General features: G+C 40.1%; 1 protein-coding gene across 2 annotated transcripts in view; it reads left to right on the top strand.

The window, feature by feature from the left end:
* Nucleotides 1–13,870, top strand: part of LOC126194579 (PAS domain-containing serine/threonine-protein kinase) — a 246,348-nt gene that overhangs the window by 96,836 nt on the left and 135,642 nt on the right. For both annotated transcript variants that reach the window (XM_049932777.1, XM_049932776.1), the window contains exon 8: nt 12,048–12,197. In XM_049932777.1, the coding sequence (XP_049788734.1) occupies nt 12,048–12,197 (150 nt within the window). The remainder of the gene's footprint in view (nt 1–12,047; nt 12,198–13,870) is intronic.

The raw sequence follows: 13,870 nt of genomic DNA on the forward strand, positions 1-13,870 counted from the left end.
GACTTACCTTAGGGGGAAAAAAGGACAGGTATACACTCTCTCTCTCTCTCTCTCTCTCTCTCTCTCTCTCTCTCTCTCTCTCTCTCTCTCTCGCACACACATCCATCGGCACATACACAGACAAAATGTATGCTTGTGTCTGTGTATGTGCGGATGGGTGTGTGTGTGTGTGTGTGTGTGTGTTCGAGTGTATACCTGTCCTTTTTTTCCCCCTAAGGTAAGTCTTTCCGCTCCCGGGATTGGAATGACTGCTTACCCTCTCCCTTAAAACCCACATCCTTTTGTCTTTCCCTCTCCTTCCCTCTTTCCTGATGAAGCAACCGTTGGTTGCGAAAGCTTGAATTTTGTGTGTATGTTTGTGTTTGTGTGTCTATCAACCTGCAAGCGCTTTCGTTTGGTAAGTCAAATCATATATATATATATATATATATATATATATATATATATATATATATATATAAGAGGGAAACATTCCACGTGGGAAAAATATATGTAAAAACAAAGATGATGTGACTTTCCGAACGAAAGCGCTGGCAGGTCGACACACACACACACACACACACACACACACACACACACACACACACATACACATACACACACACACACAAAATTCAAGCTTTCGCAACAAACTGTTGCCTCATCAGGAAAGAGGGGAAGGAGAGGGAAAGACAAAAGGATGTGGGTTTTAAGGGAGAGGGTAAGGAGTCATTCCAATCCCGGGAGCAGAAAGACTTACCTTAGGGGGAAAAAAGGACAGGTATAGGTATACACTCGCGCGCGCACACACACATATCCATCCACACATATACAGACACAAGCAGACATATTTAAATATGTATGCTATCAGGTCATTGGGCACTGATAAGATTTTGTATATTACTAAATTTTCAATATTACCAAAAAATTCCCAAAAGGAATTTGGCAGTACAATGTCTTCGGATATGGAATCTGAGTGTGTGGCCTACTATATACAGTCAGCATCTTCTCTCTGTGCTTCCTCCAGCTCTGCAATGAGTGCTTAATCTGCTTGCATTACATGAATCATTCTCCTTAAGGCATCAGTGTTGTGAAGAAGTTTGCCTGATTTGTGATGTATGTCAGTCACATTCTCAGTTTCAGTGCTCAACATTTTAATCAGTTACTAAGATAGGGTGTCCATTCGTCCTGTTTTTCCCGGGACAGTCCCGTTTTTTACCAAAATGTCCCGCTGTCCCGAAAGTTTTTTTGGGGACGCTCAAATGTCCCGTTTTTTTATGATTCCGCTTGGCTAGAGTATTTTACGCTACTGGTTGTTTGACTTGATATTAACTGCGCAATTATTTGCACTAGGAAGTGTGTGATGACTTTCAGCATACCTCAAACATGTACCGAACTGTCAAAAATCGCAAGTAATTTTAAACGCACTATAGGTTACGAATAACAACGAAGATTCTTCTCTTCTAAATCGATCCACTGAATCCGTCCTTTCGGTCCAGAGATACTCTACACCACTGATACTTGTTCTCTGGCTTTCGTCACCACACTGTTAATGTTTTGCACTGTGCAATCACTGTTTAGTTATGCCAAAACAAAAGTGTAATTTTAACAGCAATATAAAAAGCGAGTTTCCTTTTACCACTGGTAGTGGAGAAACTGTAGAATGTACGTTGTGCAGATCAAAATTTGCTATTGGTCATGGTGGAAGGTCGGACATTGTGAATCACATTAAGACGAAGAAACATCGCATGAGTGATCAAACGAAAAGAGCAAATAAATGCATGAGTGACTACTATGTAAACTTAAAATCAGTAACAGAAATGGATAGGCAGTTGGCAGCACAAGAAGCTACGTTTGCATAACCACAGCTTTAAGTCAATGGACTGTACTACAGCAGTTGTTAAAAAACTTTTCAATCCTAAATTCATATGTGGACACACAAAATGTAATGCAATCGTTTCAAATGTTATTGCACCGTATGCAGCTCAGCAGGTTTTGCATGAACTGAAAAGTGCTCGATTCATTTCTGTAATGATTAATACATCGAATCATCTGGATTTGAAGTTGGTTCCTCTCCTTATCAGGTATTTTCACTCTGAAAATGGCATCACGGTGAAAGTGCTCGAATTGGTTAATTTAAAACTTAAATTGCAAAGGAAATGCGCCATATAAAATAAGTGCTCGTACACAAGCGTCTACCAACAGCAGAATGTGTCAGTCGTTTTAGTACCTTCTCCCGCTTCTGGCTACAGAAATGTGGCTGTTGGCTGTCTTAAGTAGCAGTAGCAGCAACCAGCCACATGGTACCCGGAAAAATCTTACAGGCGCGTCCAAGGTGCGCAACAGGTCCGTATCTAGTGGGGGGAGGGGGTGCAAACCGGGGTATCTGAGCCGGGTGGCAATTTCGTGGGGAGGGGACAAATTCATATTCTTGAGGGAAAAAATCCTTGTTTCACAAAGCACCTAGCGTCCAGCGCACGTCTGTCTATCGATGATTCATATGATTTTGAAACACACTCCTGCTGGTATTTGAACACATTCTAATTGATTTCTGAACGAATTAGTTGATTTTTGAATGCGTGCATATTGTATGTGATGTCTCTACCAACTGCAGACAAAACGGGACGTAGCTATACGAGCTGAGCGGAATAAAACCGAACCGGAGAATGCCAACTGCTGCTTGTTTTGTGGTTGATTCCGTTTGCGAATGTTCAGCGTTGTTATAATCACTAGCGAAATCCATAGATTCAGACTACCAGAATGAAAATAAACGACTAACAGAAATAACACGTAAGAAAGATTACGTATTATCTTCTCGGTGTATCCAAGAAAGTGAAATTTTGACAGAAAAGTTTTGGCCAGATCGTTACACTAGACAGGGCCAATAGCAGTCCATTCTGGAAGTAGCGCGGGAAACGGATTGTACGAACTCTTAATAACGCCTAACCGGTGAATAATCGCTGGATAACTAAACCGGTGATTGTGGCAGGTTTAGTAAAGTTAACCGGAGAATGAGTTTTGACAGTGGTAGGAATAGTTACAGAATTAGTGATGACAAGACTGTTTGTTAGAACGAGGAAGGAGAAGAAACGGGGACATCATACAGATTATGGAAGAATATAACGATTCCAAATTTATACAAAAATTTCGTTCTGCTACTTTTTGGTCTCGTGCATGAGAAACTGGAGCGCATGAATGAAATGTGAAACTATTTCCCAACGTAAAGCTTTTTGCTTGTAGTAGGCCAAATAGGTATTTCGTATTGGTACTAAGTGAATTTATTGTATTATAAAAATGGTCATTATTGCCAAAACAGTGTCGCTTATTTGGTGTGTGTTACAATTGCTGCAATATTAGAAAGGCCTATTTTGTTTTATCCGGAACAGTGACTAAATAGACGTTATCAGATCGAGAAACCACACCAGTCTTGGGTACTAATTGTATTAAATGCTTTTTCAGTATTAGACAACGACAATTACATTTTTCATGTAGCAGAAAGTTTGATGAACTTTGATAAGGTATAGTTTTTTCGCAGGAAGGAAAGAACGCCATGTAAAGTTGTACAAAGATTAGAGAGAAAAATTGCTAGGACCTAAGAATGGAAGAAATGGCTCTTGTCTTTACTGGTTTTACGTATCATATATTTAATTTTATGTTACACAGGCAATAGAGGCAATAGAGAGACCAGATTTTCTGAAGAGTTCTTGTTCTCCTGGTCACAAATAATCCTATCCAGTATTAATTGTGAGGGGTTGTGCAGAATGTCAAATCGGCCGACTGGGAGCAGGATAGGCACTACAGGACATTTCAATTTCCACTGTCCTGAAATAGTTTGATGGCATCCATTACAAAATATATACGTTTGAGTTCCATAGAGCGAAATGAATGTTGTTTGAAGAGGCGTGGCACTGCACTGCACACTTAAGACCAAAGAACGCTTTTTTTTTTTTATTTATGCGCAGAGCAGACTGAGTTATAGGGGGGGTCTCCACGTGACTCTTGTTTACATTTAGTGATTTTTCTGTTTGCTCTTCGTTTACTGCTCTCACGTCAAATGAAAACAAGACGTATTCCTGTGGCTGGGAGTTATTAAGTGAATTAAAATATATTCACGTAATTACCGAAGGCTAAAATATGTTACTAGTTTCAGATTTTATTTTATTTCCACCTTTCTGACAGTCAAGCATTAATCGTCTTGCAGAACAATAAAGTTATTTTTGTCGGTTAGCTAAAGAAATTTGGCTTTCATTATGGTTTCCTGCTGAGGCATTGAAGGCATTGAAACGAAGTGTTTAACTCTACATTATTGGCTAGTTTCAACTGTTCGCTGAGTTTCAAGTGCACGTCTTCATCTTCTAGCACTTATTGCATTATGCCATAACAAAGAACCAAACATGACATAATACAGTACTGGTACTCGAAGAAAATTTACGTCCCGAAAACCACACTGAAAAGCTTCATATCAGGTAGAGGCCTAAGTCATTGGGAATCTGGACATACGGATGTGCACTGTAAGGTGAACTATGCATTTTAGTACGGTTTACGAAATTCCGACGCTCTTGGAGTATCCTCTCACGTCTTGTTTCTTTTATGACAAGAAGTAAGATGCTTATGATGTTTTACACGTACGAACATTAGGGCTTCCTACGTCACTATAGCTGCACGAGTGCGGTGAAGCCTCTTATCTGGCTCTGTCTGGCAACTCCTGAAATGAATCTATTTCTAACAAGTCGCGGGAAAATATTGCGAACAGTTATTCGAAAAGCGTTATTTTCAAAGTAAATTTCCTTTTACGGAAGATGAACTATGTGCGAGAATGTACTATGAATTTCCTATATCATAGAGCGTTTGCTCTCTTTTAAAAATCAACTCTTTGATGACGAGCCATTTAGAAGAATTTCCAGCCCAGAAGATCAGAGATTTACGTCGGTATTAAAAATTTTACTGGTATATTTATGTGATGTACCTTAAGGTGTAACATGCGCTAAACAAATCAACATTACATGTGACAGCTTAGCTTCTCTTGTAGCTTATTAATTTTCGAGACAAATATTATATGCGAAAGCTTTGCTTTTCTTGTAGCAACACTATGTATATTAATTTAAACCATTAAATTTTCCTGTTGTTGGAATTCAAATTTATACTTTCGTGATACGAAAATATGCAGCGTACATGTTGCTGCACATCAAAGATCTTTCCAAAACGTGTTTTTTCGCTCTGAGTTTCGTATTCTAAAGTGCCGGGAAATTCTACGCTGCTGTATAAAACCATATCCATTCAAAGGATATGTTTTACAGTTCCGAGGGCAAGTATACTGTCACTTAACACAGAAAAAGTGTATTTTCACCCGGGAGAAAATGAATTTTTAACCGGGAGATCCAGGAAAAATCCAGGATTTTTTTTCCTTGTCCGTGTATACACCCTGATCAAATACCAAAGCCAGTGTCTCCTTTCCCATAGTGTTGTTACTAACTTCAGCCTTACCAAGTTGGTGAGAAGGATAATTATCATATTGCTGTCATGAAATGCAGCCTACAGCAAAGTCAGAGCTGTCACATGACAATATGAACAGCTTTTCAAAGTCAGGGTATGCCATTAAGTGAGAACTTGTTAAAACTTCTTGCATAGCAGTTTTGCATTCTGTAGACCATTCAAAGGCTACTCCTTTCAGTAGCCGCACTAGAAGTTCAGTTTCTGTAGCACTGTCGTATACAAAAAAGAAAACAATATTTCGCCACATGAAAAGTTCTGTAACTCTTTGACATTAGGAGGAGTTGGAAAATTGTCTACAGTTTCTTTCTGCCATGCATCTGGTTTTACTCCAGCGAAGCTTATAATATGTTCCAAGCACTTAAACTTGTGACTCAAATGGTCGCTTTGTAATATTGACAACACATTCCTCATTTGGTCACCGTGCTCCTCAGTGGTGCAGGAGAACACTGTCATGTAGGTAAACCAAACATGTTATAGGTTTCAGTCCTTGCCGTAGCAAGAATGTAAATCTTGGAAACTGGCAAGTGCATTCCTTGGACTAAAGGGCATCCTTAAACTCATACAGTCCAGAAGATGCTACGAAACCAATCTTTGGTCTGTCTTGAGGGTCTATTGTAATTTGGTGGTGGCCTGATTTCATGCCTAAGGTAGTGAAGAATTGCAATTTCCAAATCTTTACAGGTTTCATCGATGCTGTGTCCAGTTTGTCAGGGGTAGTGACCTAATCTACCATCCTCATATCCACACACAGGTAATAGGTTCTTTCACCATTGATTGATATCTTAGCTACAACCAATATTGGTGAGGCCCAGGTGTTAGTGGATGCTTGTATAAATTGTGCATCAAGTTGTTGCTGGATATTTTCCTCTATGAGAGATAGTGGCAAAGAATTCTGTATGGTCTCTGCACTATAGGTCTATCATCTATGGTTGTAATTTCATGGTAAATGAGGCCACCAGCTGGAAAATATTACCTTTGCTCAAACAACCAAGTGTATTCCTCCAAGACCAGGTAAAACAGATGCTGTTCAGACCCAGTTAAATGTGATGCCTTTCCTTGCAACCTCTGTTTAAAGTGTGGTGTGATTGTGTAAACTACTTTGACAGGCAAAGACTTCTGTTGTTGTTGTTTTTTTTTTTTTTTTTCCCTGTAGGGAGGGACCTGGGGGTGGGGTGGGGATGTATTTCATCACTGATTGGTTTCTGCCTACTGTCCTGTACTTTTCCATGGGGTATTGTAACATTTCTCACTCCAAAGTTATCCAGACATATGGGGATACACTCCCTTAAATTTTTCTTCTCTGCATTGCAAAGTTCTCACTTTGTGCGGAGTCTGTGCAAAACTTCATTCTAGGTGAGCGGGCCTACCAAGAATGAAGTTCCATTAAGACCTCGGTTTATGGTTGTCACCGAGGGAATCTTTCTGAAGTGCTGTTTATTGTTGGAGGGGTGACTGCCTTTAACACCAAGATGTATGGTGAATAGTAATTTCAGGATAATTGTCTCCTTCCGCAGAGTTCCTCATGCCTGTAAGGTGCTATTGCCATCAAAAATGACGACTTGCTCTGCCGAATTAGACAGTAAGGGACCTGTAGGTCAATCATGCCCTGGCACTGGCACAGAACATGTATTCCAAGATGGTTTCAAAATCCTGACCTTGCTTCTTCGTAACCCCCATTTTGTACCCATATTTTTTTTCCATCACCAATTTAACAGAACAATTTCCCAGGGACCCTAGACTGCTAGTGCAGCAGCGTGATGACTTTAGCCAGTGCTTATCACCAGGAGGTGGGAGAACTAAGCTTATTTGTGCTCACATGTACACACAAATTTGTACTAGATTTCCTCACATAGTGCCAGTCACAGTGACACTTGGCAACTCTTTTACGCCATGGAAGTTGATGAGTTACGGTTTTAATGGGAAAGTGGGGTGGCTGCACTTGTCATCCTGTCATTTCCCTGATTAACTCTTCTGCTTCCATTGTTATTGGGAGGCCTGCTGTGTACGTGGGTTTGTCTATTTTGTGACTGCAGGCAGTACATTTGTAAGTGTATACTCTCTCAACAATTAGGTCAGTAAGGAGCCAAACATTTATTGGCCATGTGGGCAACTCACATCGTCTGCAAGCGGTACCGCTAGGTAACACGCAGCGCAGATCTTCTCATCTCATTTTTTCACGTAGGCACAAATAGAAATTGCCTTACTTCTCAGGCAACAGTGCGGAATGAACCACTTTATGAAGAGTGCTTGGTGAACCAGTCTTATCCCTATTACCAATCAGTGGCTGATACTGCTAATAAAAACATTAACCATACACTTACACCTCCTGCAAAAGTACTTCGTTGTTGGTTGCGTTGTGACCAAGAGTATGTGTTTTGCATGACGTGGTCCTGATTCATTGGCTGAATCATTTAGATCTTATGTGATTCTTTGTCTGAGGTAGTGTGTTTTTCATGTTAGTAGCTATTTATTTCTTACTGGTATACTGCTCTGCCAAGGCCTTCACAACGGTGTTGAATCTCTCAGTATTTTTCAAAACCTCAACTGATTTGATGAAAATGCGCACACCTCTGGACAACTTGAATTGTGCTACCTTCAGCAAAACCCTCTGGCCACGAACACATGCTACTTACATTATGGGTGTTCTTCAAAAATTTATTTACTTTCTCATTGGGTCTCCCTGAAATGGATGAATTGAGAGTAACTGCCGGTAAGCTGCTCATGGTAACAGATGGTGAGAAAGCTCAAACTCCCTTAGGATTGTCAAGGGCGACTTACGCACCAAAATTCACCCTGGAGTAGCTGCTTGCAATCACAGCTCCACCACCTGTCCCTCCAACTCACAGATTTGCTCTTGTTAAATGACCGCTTTCAGGTGCACCTTCTTGCTGGGAACGCATCAAAGGCGTGGTAACACCAAAAAGTGGAATAACAGTTAACAATAGTAAAACCAATCCAAAAGTAAAAAAGTAGACCCTACAGTGGAATAATCTCAAAAGCCTGCTACACTGGCATGTTCGTTCACTGCAGGAAGCAAACAGGAGGCGCTAGCAACGCTCACATTAGCTGCAGAGCATGGAGTTGACAACGATAATGATGGTGCATACCAACAACATAGGTACCGTGACCCTTGGTTTGGCAGGAGCAGAACTGCAGCGATGAGACAGTGATGACCCGTTGATACCTGGACTTTCATGGTAATGGGAGGAGAAGACGACACTGACAACAAACAAAGCCCAACAGCAGATAGCAAGATGGTGAGCTGCAAAAGAATGGCATGGCTGGAGGCCTCTGCGGCCAGCACAAGTGCACTCACACACAGTGTGCGTACAGGTGCCAAGTGACAGACATCATCAGGATGTGTTAGGTAGTGCAGACAAATTCCACACTTGCCACTCTGGCTAACACAAGGCAGATGTGGCTACAGGCTGTGTAAAAGAAATTGTGGCTTCCTTCCATTGCTAACATTTTTGTGGCGACAACCAGATACATAGGGCAACTATTTCCAGACCAAAAGGTGAGAACTATTGCAACATAATGATGCCTGTTGTTTAGTTAGGACCAAGGATGAGTAGACAGGTATGCATACAGAACAGTTACATTAAAACTTAAGACAATAAAAGTCTGGTAAAAAACAAAAAAAAAACACATAGGGTATTTATCCACGTTAAAGGGATACAGACAGTGCACCTAGGAAAGTCATTGTCCGTATGTGGTTGGCTGCTATGGCAAGAGTTCCGAGTGGATCTTAGAGAGAGGCATGTGTTAACAGATCAGAAGCTAGGAGAGCGAGTTGTATCTGCCATGGCTCTCAGGCATTCGCATCCAAGACCCCACGTGATTCTTCCCTGCACTCATATTGGTCGAAGATTGTGATCAACACACACCTAAGGCATCCCTCTGTCAGCAGTCATCACTGTAAAAAAAACCTGTTAGTCAAGCAGCACGTACTGGAACTGTGGGAAGGCTGTGGGTGGTGTTCACAGCAACCAATTCAGAGCATAGAAGTTAATATTTAAAAATAAACATTTTAAAATAACTTGTCCTATTTCCTCCAAACGGGTGGCTCCTGCAGATGATCTGCCAACACATGAGCATCTTGCATGGGAGTTCCCAGTCATTTCTTCTTCTTTCTTACAAACAGTGATGTTGTCTAATTTTTAAAATTTCAGCATGCGTATTTTTGTTTCAGTTCTTCTTTTGCTTCTATGATTCTCCCCCTAATAATTTTGTTCACTCTTCTATATTCTCCTGGGTTTGATTTGCAGCTTCTTCTTGATCCATTAGCTATCTTTAGTCAGCCATCCATGACTTTCTTTTTCTTGTTTAGGTTGCAACACATTTACATTTACATGATTACTGTGCAGTTCACAGTTAAGTGTCTGACAGGGGAACTTCGAACTACCTTCAAGCTATTTCTATTGTTCCACTCTCGAACAGTGTGCAGAAAAGCGAACACTTAAACCTTTCTGTGTGACATCTTGTTTCTTTTATTTTATTACGATGATCATTTCTTCTATGTAGGTGGGCACTACCAAAATCTTTTTGCATTCAGAGGTAAAGTTGGTGACTGAAATTTTGTGGAAAGACCTGGCTGCAACAAAAAACACTTTCATTATAATGGTTGCTACCACAACTCTCATATCATATCCATGACGCTCTCTAGTCTATTTTGCGGTAATAAAAAGCGAACTGCCCTTCTTCAAACTTTTTCTATGTTCTCCGTGAGTCCTATGTGATGCTTATCCATTACCATGCAACAATACTCCAGCAGAGGATGGACAAGCATAATGTAAGCAGTGTATTTAGTAGACCTGCTGCATCTTCTAAGTGATCTGCCATAAAATACAGTCTTTGAGTCACTTTCCCCACAACATTATCTATGTGACTGCTCTCATTTAAGTTATTTGTAATGTAAATCTTAAGTATATAGTCGAATTGATAGTCTTTAGATTTGTGTGATTTATTATGAACCGAAATTTGGCAGATCCGTTATAGTACTTCTCAGTTATCATTATTTAGAGTCAATTAACACTTTTTCATCATACAGATGTCTTGTGTAAATCATTTTGCAATTGGTTTTGATCTTATGATGCCTTTATGAAATGGTAAATGACGGAATCATCAGCAAACACTCCAGTGGGCTGCTCGGATTATCTCCTAAATTGTTTGTGTTGATTAGAAACAGCAGAGCTCTTGTCACACTTCTTTGGGGAACCATAGATATCGCTCCCAATTTACTCGATGGCTTCGTCAATGCCCAAGAACTTTGACCTTTCTGACAAGATATTATAAATCTAGTCGCACAACAGAGGTGACACTCCTTAGACACAATTTGATTAGAAGTAGCTTGTGAGGAACCACGTCAAAAGCCTTCTGGAAATCTAGAGTTATGGAACCAAATTGAGATTCCCTTTCAGTGAATACAGACCTATTTGTATTTCACAAGAATATTTTCTGAATCCATGCTGATCATTTGCCAGGAGACCATTTTCTTAGAGAAAACTCATAATGTTCAAATACAGTATGACTCCATTATATTGGCAAAGTCTTTGATAACATAACCATTGCTATGACACTGTGAAGGTACTGATTGTGTCTTGCTGTTGGTGTACTTTACATATGACCAGAATCTCTTGAATTTTGTACTAGATTTCGAGACAGTTCCATTTTGTAAACTATTAAGTCACTCGCATTGAAGTCCACACTAGGTTTCAAGCTTCAATAAAACATTGCCAATCTTGGAGATTTTGTGTTCTTTTAAATTTGTCATGCTTTTTTTGTTGCTTCTGCAACAGTGTACTGACCTGTTTTGTGTCCTATGGGCACTCAGTACTATTTTGTATTAATTTATATCGTATCTCTCTGAATTAGTGTTGATACTATTTCTTTGAATTAAGACACTTCTGGTCTACATTTACATATTTAATTTGGAAGGAGTGAAGCCTCTCTCTTAAGAGGGCATCAAATGAAGTGTTCCCTGCTCTTTTAAATACATATATTTTGCATTTATTTTTGATGAGCTTGAATGTTACTGTATTGTCTTCTTACTGTGGCCATGTGGTCACCAATCTCTGCATCCATCATTGTGCTCCCTATTTGTTCAGGAATTTTTGTTGGGAAGAGGTTGATGGTTTCTTTCACGTGAATTGGTAACTGTTTCTTCTACCTTTATAAAATCCAGATAGTGCTCTGAGGTGTAAGATAGTGTAATTTTAACATTGCATTGTCGTAGAGGACCAGCAATTATATTTTATTATTTATGTAGTTTCTGGTTGCAGTTTCACACATATTCCTTAACAGTTAAATAGTTTTGTATTAGTCTGTCCCTTGTCAAACCATTCCCTTCATTTTTATCATATGATTGTACAATAATTCCAGTGTTGTATGTAAAAGTTTTCTTCTGTTGTTACAGAGCACATTCCAACTGTCTGTCCTTGGAACAGTTGACTTCCGTACACTATGTCAAATTAAAAACTACTGCTATCTGCATATAACAAAGCTTATTTGATGTAAAGTGATCAATGGGGAATAAATGAACACAAGATAGTAAATGTTTGCAATTGCATTTCCAGATTGTGATAGACGACAGGGGCTACATTATATCTGCTGACACAGAGGCTGGAATTATATTCCAGTATGAGGAAGAGCAACTTCAAGGGACAGACATTTCCAGCCTTATACCATCTCTCAAAGTGCCTTGCCCCGAAGAGGTCATGCCAAAGGTAAACTTTTAAACTTCTCTCTGTTGTGTGTGTGTGTGTGTGTGTGTGTGTGTGTGTGTGTGTTTAGGGAGGGGGGGGGGTTTCTATAATAGCAGGGAAGAAAGATAGTGACAGATATACACTATATGACACTAAGATGATTACAGTCCTTAAATGCTTGGTACTGCTCTCCCAGTTTGGGGACATGAACATACAATGTTCATTCATTTTCAGATTATTTCTTGTTGGTCCTTAATTTTTTTTTTATTTCTGGTTTTTCAAATATTGTGAACAGCAAGCTATATGATGGATAAATGTGTACTACTGAATTCAAAAATTATGTTTTTTGAGTGATTCAGTGCATATACAAGGTGTACAACTTAGCTTCCACTGTTACCGAATAGGTTCAGAAATGGCTCTGAGCACTATTGGACTTAACATCTGTGGTCATCAGTCCCCTAGAACTTAGAACTACTTAAACCTAACTAACCTAAGGACATCACACACATCCATGCCCGAGGCAGGATTCGAACCAGCGACCGTAGCAGTCGCGCGGTTCCGGACTGAGCGCCTAGAACCGCGAGGCCACTGCAGCCGGCTTACCGAATAGGCCGCGACAACGGTAAGTAACGGTGAAAAGAAACAGATCACAGAAATCAGGCAGTTAGCTTGGACCTCGGTCAACATAACCTCATTCAAACATTATTTGATTTTTGTCTGCGTCGTAAAGTTCTTGATTGAAAATGTCAGTTTACGAGCCTAATTCTTGTCATTTGTGGGTGGTGGTGCTGTTTTGTTTCAATATGAAGAAAACAGTGGCTGAGTCTCATAGAATGCTCTCAAGTACATATGGTAAAGACACTATTAGTGAAAGAACGTGTTGTGAGTGGTTTCAACGCTTCAAGAATGGTGATTTTTAACATCATAGACCAGTGTAGTGGTGGAAGAGAGAATGTGTTCGAAGATGCAGAATTGAAGACATTGCTGAGTGAAGACTAACATCAGACTCGAGAAGAAATGGCACGATTATTGGGAGTGACAGAGCAAGCCATTTCAAAACATCTCAAGGCTATGGGCATGATTCAGAAAGAAGGAACTGGGTCCCGTGTGAGACGTTGAACAGCGTTTGTGTGTTTGTGAACAGTTGCTTCAGAAGCAAAAACGCAAGGGATTTCTGCATTGCATTGTGACTGAGGGCGAAAAATGGATTCATTATGATAACCCCAAACACAACAAATCATGGGGATATCCTGGCCATGCTTCCACGTCGACGGCCAAACTGAATATTCACAGCTCCAAGATCATGCTCTGCATTTGGTGGGACCAGCTCGGCATCGTGTACTATGAGATGTTAAGACCAAGTTAAACAATCACAGGTGCTTGTTATCGAATGCAATTAATGCATTTGAGCAGAGAATTAAAAGACAAATGGCCTTAATACAGCGAGAGGCACGATAAAGTGATTTTGCAACACGACAGCACTCGCCCCCATGTTTCAAAAGGGGTCAAAACATACTTGGAAACATTAAAATGGGAAGTCCTATCCCACCTGCTATATTCTCCAGACATTGCTCCCTCTGACTATCACCTGTTTTAGATCAGTGGCACATGGTCTGGCTGACCAACACTTCCCATCTCATGAAGTCACAAATTGGATCGATTCGTGGATCGCTTCAAAAGATGAAAAATTTTTT

Source organism: Schistocerca nitens, chromosome 1 (assembly GCF_023898315.1).
Source record: "Schistocerca nitens isolate TAMUIC-IGC-003100 chromosome 1, iqSchNite1.1, whole genome shotgun sequence".
Classification (NCBI taxonomy): Eukaryota; Metazoa; Arthropoda; class Insecta; order Orthoptera; family Acrididae; genus Schistocerca; species Schistocerca nitens.